The sequence below is a fragment of the Nothoprocta perdicaria genome, unplaced genomic scaffold (genome assembly GCF_003342845.1).
Source record: "Nothoprocta perdicaria isolate Ctin4 unplaced genomic scaffold, notPer1 scaffold_3, whole genome shotgun sequence".
NCBI lineage: Eukaryota > Metazoa > Chordata > Aves > Tinamiformes > Tinamidae > Nothoprocta > Nothoprocta perdicaria.
In genome coordinates, this window is record NW_020455532.1 from 8,905,154 (window position 1) to 8,912,933 (window position 7,780).

Here is a 7,780-nt window from a genome sequence, read left to right on the forward strand (position 1 = left end):
TTAATTGAACTGTGTGAACTGGAACTCCAGTCACGAGCTGCTTGTTAGCCCGTCTCGCGGGACGGCGCTGCGTGCGCCGGGGGAGCACAAGGCCGCATTGTGAGCCCCAGGCCCCGGCCACAGACCRGGGGAGCGTGGCCCGAGAGGGAGATTCTGCTAAAACACCATCAAAACCAACCCCCCGGCTTCCTCAGGGCAGCATTTGGGCTGTCTGGGGAATGGAGGTGCCCAGAGGTGTCAGCGGAGGCTCCCACGCGGCTCCGCTCGGCCTCGTGGCTGCGGGCGGACACCCCAACCCGTCCCTTCCACACCAGGCACTTACTGAGGGCTGCAGCTCCCGTCGGGATGGAAATTACACAGCAGCCTGAGGAAAAAAAGCTTGGGAGTTAAGGGAGTTACCACCCAGGTCCTTCTCTGGGCGCTGTGCTGAGGGAGCCAAGTGACACTAGCCCACCCAGCCTTTTCCTGGCCCAGGAGCAGGCACTCAGCAGCTCCCGCCACGTCGGCACGAGCTGCTCACTCGGGCTGCACCGAGGGGCTACGGAAAATCCCTGTTATCCATCTACTGAATCACCATCTAATCYCCTGCTCGTAGTATTAACAAATATTGCCTTTATTATTACCTTCCCAGGGGCTCTTGGAGCCTCCCATGGGAGAGGGATTAATTTAGCTACAGCCCCATTTCCTCCTTCCAGGAAGGTGAAGGAGCATTGGGAGATCATTTCCTACTTCCAAGTCAAACAGAAATATGCAAAGTCCTGAAAAGGTTAACTAACCAATTTCTCACAGATTAAGGGATCTGAAAGGCTTTCTCTTAATGGATCATTTTTATGAATAAGGTTATTTATGCCCCTTCCTATGTTCTGCACTTCTGGCAGGTTTCACAATGAATACATGGAAAGAGGCAGCATATTTTAAAAAGAGAGTTTTTTTTTTTAAACAAAGATGTTCCAGTTGTATTTATTACACATTTCAAGAGAAATTAAAATACAAGACATACTGAAAATCTGTAAAAGATACTACAAGTACAGCTAATAACAGCACTGTCAAGCTGTTAGGAAGAGCATCTCCTCCCTCCCCTCTAAAGCAACCCCCCATAGTCACAATTTCTATTTAACAATGAGTACCTGAATACCCTGAACAGCTATAATGCAACGTTGATGGTGTAGCCTGCCATTTCAGGGCAATAACCACACCATGGTGTTCACCACTAACTAGCTGTTGGCCATGGAAGCATTTCAGGTAATATTCAATATTCGCAATTCCGAACAAAGCATTAAAACCCACCTTGAAGTCACCTGTAGGAAACCAGAGTTGCTAGACAAAACAACCACATGAACAACTACCTACATACAATAAAATGGAGCAAATGATCTACAGCACCTATGTCTCGGAGAGCGGCAAGGCTTTTCTTTCCCCTGCAGATTGCAGGCAGGAACATCGGTCCTAGTGGGAAACTCTGAACAATACTGCTCTTTGTTACATGTGTGGAAAGTTTTATTTATTTTTTTTGTGCTCAGGACACATAGTAACCTTTACAGTGCTTGGGTCCTTCACGATTTGTTCTGTACTGCTAGAATTGCCTTTATGTAGCCGTAAAAAAAACAAAGGCTGCATTTAAAGCACCCTCAGTGGAAGCTGGATTTTAAGCAGCACAAACCTGCTGTCAGCATTCTGATTAGAGAAGTAGAGAACCTGGAGCAGAGAAGCAACGAGAGGTTATTATCAAACTGGAACTGGGATCTATCTGGCTCGCTCACCAAAAACCAGAGAGAGGAGGAAACGTGGCCCTTCTCAGCAGTGATGGCTCCTGTAAATGTGCTGCTTGGCTTGCTGGAAAACACATGCACAACTGGACACCTCTTGCTCCTGCAACACTAACGCTGTGCTTGGGTTCACTAGGCATCTGTGAACTGAGGACGGGAGTCAGTGTATGCAAAACTGACTGGAGACTTGCAGCCCTGACACAGAGCCTCCTTCAAAGCTCCTCTGAACCCTGGGTGCGTCTAAGGCAGCAGGTTCTCCTCCCATTGACTCATTTGTGATCAAACAAACCAAGATGTGAGCTGGCACCAGGAAGCTCAAGCTGCCCTCGAGACTTTGTGGCTACATCACCACCTATCTGTTTCCCCTCCTGTCTAGCCATATTCAAATCTAATACGAGACTGTCCCTGGCCCTGGAGAGCCTGAAGGAACACAGCATGCATGTCTCCTGCCATGTAGTCATGCTAGGCAACCCAGCTTACCATGTCTTGGCTTTAAAAACACCACCTTTCCTCAGGCTGAGATTGTATTTGCCTCCAGGAAGAACTGAATGAGAGGAGACACAGTACTACACCAGGTAATGCTAGGAGGGAGTTTGCAAATGCAGCAAATCCAAGCTGTGTTGAAATGGAGCCCATGGTTAGGACTCAGCTGGATCAGAGGAGGATTAATCAGCAGTGCAGCTAAGAAGTTTAAACAAAGCAAATGCAAGTCAGACTCCCACCTCAGAGCAGCCTTGCTCTAACGTGCAGTACCTGGTCTTCCCAAGTTTCCAAGAACATCTCATTGAATTCTGCACCCTTCAGAATCAAATTGTTCCCTGATTCTTGTATTCACTCCAGRCCCCACCGTGGTGCCACATCTCTGGAATTCTTTACACATACTTTCAAAATTGGGAGCAAAAAGAACAGACAGGGTGGGGAGTGAGAAGAAAGAGGTAGCAATGCTGGGGAAATGAAAGCTTTCATCTAAAGCAGTCTGGCATCTGATGAGTTGTTACTCATAAAGAATTAAAGAATATAACAAAGCCATTATTATTAAGCCATAAAATGCAGCTATGTATTTCAGGCAAGATGACAATACAGATGAATACAAAGCTGTGTAGTGTGGTATCCTTGATCCATTTGATCCTTCTGCTTTCAAATACAACTARAAGTGGTATCTGCAGTAGCAAACCCACACTTCACCTTCCAGAGGGACCTTAATGCAATCCTGGCCAGCGCAGAAGAGATAAGACCACAAGCCTTTCTACCCATCAGACGAGAGATAAGTCACTTTGATGATGACTGAAACATTAATCATGTCGAGTGAAGTCCTGGATACATGAAGCTCTCTTTGCTTGTAAGAARTCTATGCAGAAGCCCTCCCCGTCCACTCCCTTGTCCCCTGACAGGTAAAGAATGGCAATGCCAGAAACCCATTTAACATATTTAGTTGTCTGTGATGTCATCTCGAAGGAAGCTTGATTACAGATGATATTCTGTCTTTTGAGGCTCGTCAGCAACGCCTTTATCGTTTCTTTTTGGTTTCCTTCTTGGGTTTCTTGCTCATCTGTGGAGCAGTTGCCTTTGGCTTCTTCACTACTTCTGAACTCTTAGGCTCAAAACTGTCCGAGTCCTGCAAGAAGTAAGWAAGAAAGAGTCAGTCAGTAACATTTTAGCAATCTGCTCACCGCTTACCTCTCAAACTCCTTGAGGATTTGAGTGTAAGCCAAAAGGAAGGAAGCAACAGGTACAGATGTAAGTGCCGGCTATCGCTGCTGGAGCGACTCTGTATCAAATAGAGTCCATGGTTAATGAGATGGGTGCAGCACCATTTCTGTTTCTTCCACAGGCACTTTTTGATGAGCATGAGTTTACGCACAGAAAAAGCCATTCATTATGCACCAGAGAAGCTACAATAAGTTCAAGTCTCTAAAACAGGCTTTGGAAAAACAAACAAACAGAGGAACAACTTTAAAGGCAGGAAGAAAACCGGCACTAAGCAAAAACTACACTGTTTTGTACCGATTACTGAATGATCAGTGTGAGCAGAAACATTCCACAGGAATTCTGTAAAATGATAACGTTAATCGGTTACAAGACAAACTAAAATCCAAAATGGTACTAAGAACAAAGTCCAGAGCTTCTAAACCATGCCTGAAATCCAGGAAGGGAGTTAAAGGCAAAGCCAACCTGGACTAGCAGGCAATGCTTAGATATCCTGCTTGTTCCCTTCAGACAAGATGACGGATAATATTTCAAGCATGGAAAATACACTCTAGTTATCTTGCAAAAACACAAGGGAACAGAGCCAGTCTCATCTGAGCGAGCACACACATGCAGATTGCTTCCTTTCATTAGCTGCGCTCGAGTATAAATATTGCTTTAGCATCTTGGTTTCTATCAGTCAGAGTGTGCCAACTGGAAAAGGACATATGAAAAATGGCAGAGCAAGACGTGCTCGTTTCGAGCTTCCCAAAGAGCACTCTGAGTAATGGGGAGGGAGGCGAGCAGCCGACTGCTTCCTTTTCATCAAGGAGCTCGCCTCAAACGCCTCGCAAGTTACGGGGCTATTACGGTGCACAGCTGTGTGGCTTTCCAAGGAAGGAGACTTGGCTGCCTTTCCAAAGGCTGTAATCGGCACACGGGGAGCTGGCAGGCTCCGGAGAACTGCAGTGACACACAGCTATTGCTCAGGAGAGCAGGCTGTGCTGCTGCCACACAGTGAGCACTACTGCCTTCTAATGTTCACCCGGGGTAGTCTGCRAAGCTTGGAGCCTCCCAAAGCAGGGAAACTCGCAAGTATTTTACCCTGACTCCAGCATTATTCCAGGATCTGGAAGAATATCTTCCATTGTTTACAGTCTAGTAAATCAGCCATGTGGGCAGTAAATCAAAAGGATTGTATATACAGGAAGAAAAGAAAGTCTAGCAAGAGGACATCAAAGAATGGCTTTAAACACCACCAGTTCCATAGGCTTTGCCATTTTAATTGGGGGCATAGCCTTCAGCTTCCTACTTCAAGCTTAAGCTGTTACTCTTTTCAGCTCTCAAGAATCAGGCTATTCAGTATTTCCTGTAAATCTATCGGGGGAACCATGAACTCTGACAGATCATCAGAGGAGGCTGCAGAGTAACAGTGGGAGACTTCCCATATGGAGTATCATGAAGCCCAGCTGCTGGGAGCAGCAGTTTCTGYGGTGGGACAAGCAGCAGGACAGAGCAGGGGCCTGTGTTGGGGCAGCATCAATACCCCAGTGCATCAACACGTCTTCGCTCACAGGCAAAACTGAAAACTGGGTCAAAAACTGTGGGGGAGAGGTACAAAGGAAGGTCTTTCCCTGCCTTTTCTGCATTTTAACCCCTCCAAACTATTAAGAGCTGGGCACACCTGCAAAAGTCCTTCTCCTTCATTCTGGGGCTCATGCTCAAGCACTCCTTTGCTAGACACATCTCTCTCACAAGCTTTTTTACTAACACATAATGTTCATTTATTTGAGACRCCGCTGGATATTTCTAGGTTTCCTCTGCACAAGACGGAGGACGGAGCAAAGAGTGCAACGAAGACAGCCTTTAAACAAAACTTCTCATGCTGAGTTGTAACTGAAAACACTGCTTCATACCATGTGCATTCAGACAAGATCTCTATCAAACCACCATAGTCACTGCCTGATCATCAGCACTGAGACATCTGTCCCCAAAATTAAGAACATACTAGGAATAAAGAACATACAAGAATCACACGCAGACTGGAACCCCAAGTCATTTCAAAGACAGTTACTACAAAGAGGACATCCTGCTTGGCAATTAACGGAGCAAAACACCTTAGGGTGACAACRTGAGCTTGGGAATAGTCTGTGCTTTCTTTGTGCAGCTGGGAAGAGGGTGTCCATTCRGCAAACGTGGCCAGAGCATCAGGTCACACATCGCTCTTTTGGGCTGACACTGGTAGATTTGGCTAARCTGGTAGTTCCTGCCTTTCTAATCTGAGGTTAAGCCACAAGACAGGGGAGGTGGGAAAGCTGAAAGGAAGGAAAGGGAATGAACTACGGAACCATCAACAGTCCCAGACCACTGTGTCTCCATTAGTTACTTCAAGTTCTCTCACATCCTACTTTCAGTGATTCTGACCATCACCATTAGTATTAAAGAGCAACACTTACTGYCTTATGGGACTTGGAAACGGGTAGGATTATGGCTAACACACAGATAAGCTGGAAAATGGCTCCAAAGAAGAGTCCATAACGTAGCACGTTCTCCATGAACGTGGGCTCRGGGATTTCAGGTGGAGAGAACTCCAACTCAGCAGCCATGGTGCCTTCCTCTCCACTGATGTTCTCAAGATGACCAAATTCTAGAAGAGGAAACAACAGCAAAAGAAAGAAGACAGAAAGCAGTTGAGTCATACTTTGCTGTTTACTTTCCACTGAGAAAAAAAAAACTAGAGACTAATTTATACAGCCTTTTCTAAAATACTCTCAGTCTACAGAATCAGTAACACAGAGGGAAATGAAACCACACTCTTATTTGGATGATTGTCTTTTACCTCCTGCTCGGGAAAAGGGTCCTCAGATGTTTGCAATTGCCAATTTGGAGGTAAAGGGAAGCTAAGCAAAACTTGACAGAGAGGCTGTCCACAAAACAATATGGGGAAAAAAAGATCAATGAGCAAGAATATATACACACACACACACACACACACACACATATATATATATATATCCTTCAAGTTGATCTGGTACATGACTTTCGTGTTTTCACTTTGGCTTTATGTCACAGGAAAACGTGAACACCTCGGCTGTGATCCTGGACGTTGTACAAAACTATGTCCTAAAACTGATCCAGAAAGAGCACAGAGAAAGCACCTCTGCTGAAGGCAGCAGAGTTATGTGTTTGAAGTTAAGCCCAGGCTTTAGTGGCTGGTTAAACTAAGTCTTACGTGACTTCCAATGGTCACACACGAAGTTTGTGGCAGAGTTTAGCATCGATCTCCTGAGACCCAGGCCAACCTCTCGGCCACAAAACCATCCCAAAAAATATCCCCAAACCATCTCCTTTGCTTTAGCTTTGGTTAATGGAGCTGTCAAGTCACTCTATGAATGTCTAACAGCTTTCTGTCCTAATGGTGAACTCTTGTTGGCACTGAATGGTGCCAAAATTGCTGCAGAGCTTCAGGGCAAGTCACAGGGAAGTTCATTTAGTATGAGACGACATCAGAAATTTGTTGTGATTAGTTCTCCTTGGTTATCCTGATCTGAGCAAGTCTGTTTTTATAGGGAAAGCATATCCAGGTGCTTATATACAACGGGCACAGGCAACTTAACAGGAAAAAGTGCTAATGTGTCCCAACTGAATCAACACATCTCATTTATAGGTACAGTTCCCTCTTACCCCTCACTTCACTGAAGCTTGTTTCTAAGACTTTGCTGTATACATGATTCAGCTGAAGGGTCCATCTTCTAGAAATTTCTCTCCAAATAAATTGTTTTCTCCTGTATTTGGCAGCTAGGAGTAAACTTCTACAATCTGCCGATGTGACCAAGTCCACAAAAGATGGTAAAATGTGAGCAGAATTCAAGTAAGGCTACAGTTTATGAATTTGAGAATGAATTTACAACTTAGCGCTGCTGCACAAGACACAGGTGCAGAGACACCGAAAGGAATGGTGTAGATACAAATAGCAAAAGTTACAAAGAGCAAACATTTTATTTTAATTTAGCTGAAGTACTGCATCTCTTTTGGGGTCCCACCCTTTAAAAGACTCTAAGGAGAGACACAGAATCAGGTTAGTGTCACCCTTGTGCTGTGTTTTGTCTGGATTTAATTTACTAGGATGCCTTTTGAAAGCTTCCTTCTTGTCTACCCTCTTCCTCAAGCCGCTCTGCTCTTCTCTTGGGGGTTTCTCCTATTGATACTGATTCATACACCTAAAATACCAGCTCACAAAAATAAATCCGAAAAGGGAACTGATGCACATGAGATCAAACCAAAAAGATCCCKATTCTCATAGCCTGCACATCTCCCTTCCTTTCCCT

The 7,780-nt window shown here is 45.1% G+C and overlaps 1 protein-coding gene across 1 annotated transcript; it reads right to left on the minus strand.

Annotated features, from left to right (window-relative positions):
• Positions 1 to 1,126: 1,126 nt before the first annotated feature.
• MANBAL (mannosidase beta like) lies at positions 1,127 to 6,136 on the minus strand. Its single transcript, XM_026042231.1, has 2 exons — positions 5,909 to 6,136; positions 1,127 to 3,381 (listed from the first exon to the last, which is right to left on the minus strand). Exons 1-2 carry the CDS (start codon positions 6,056 to 6,058, stop codon positions 3,274 to 3,276), a joined length of 258 nt encoding a protein of 85 aa, XP_025898016.1. The 5' UTR covers positions 6,059 to 6,136; the 3' UTR covers positions 1,127 to 3,273.
• Between the last annotated feature and the right edge of the window lie 1,644 nt (positions 6,137 to 7,780).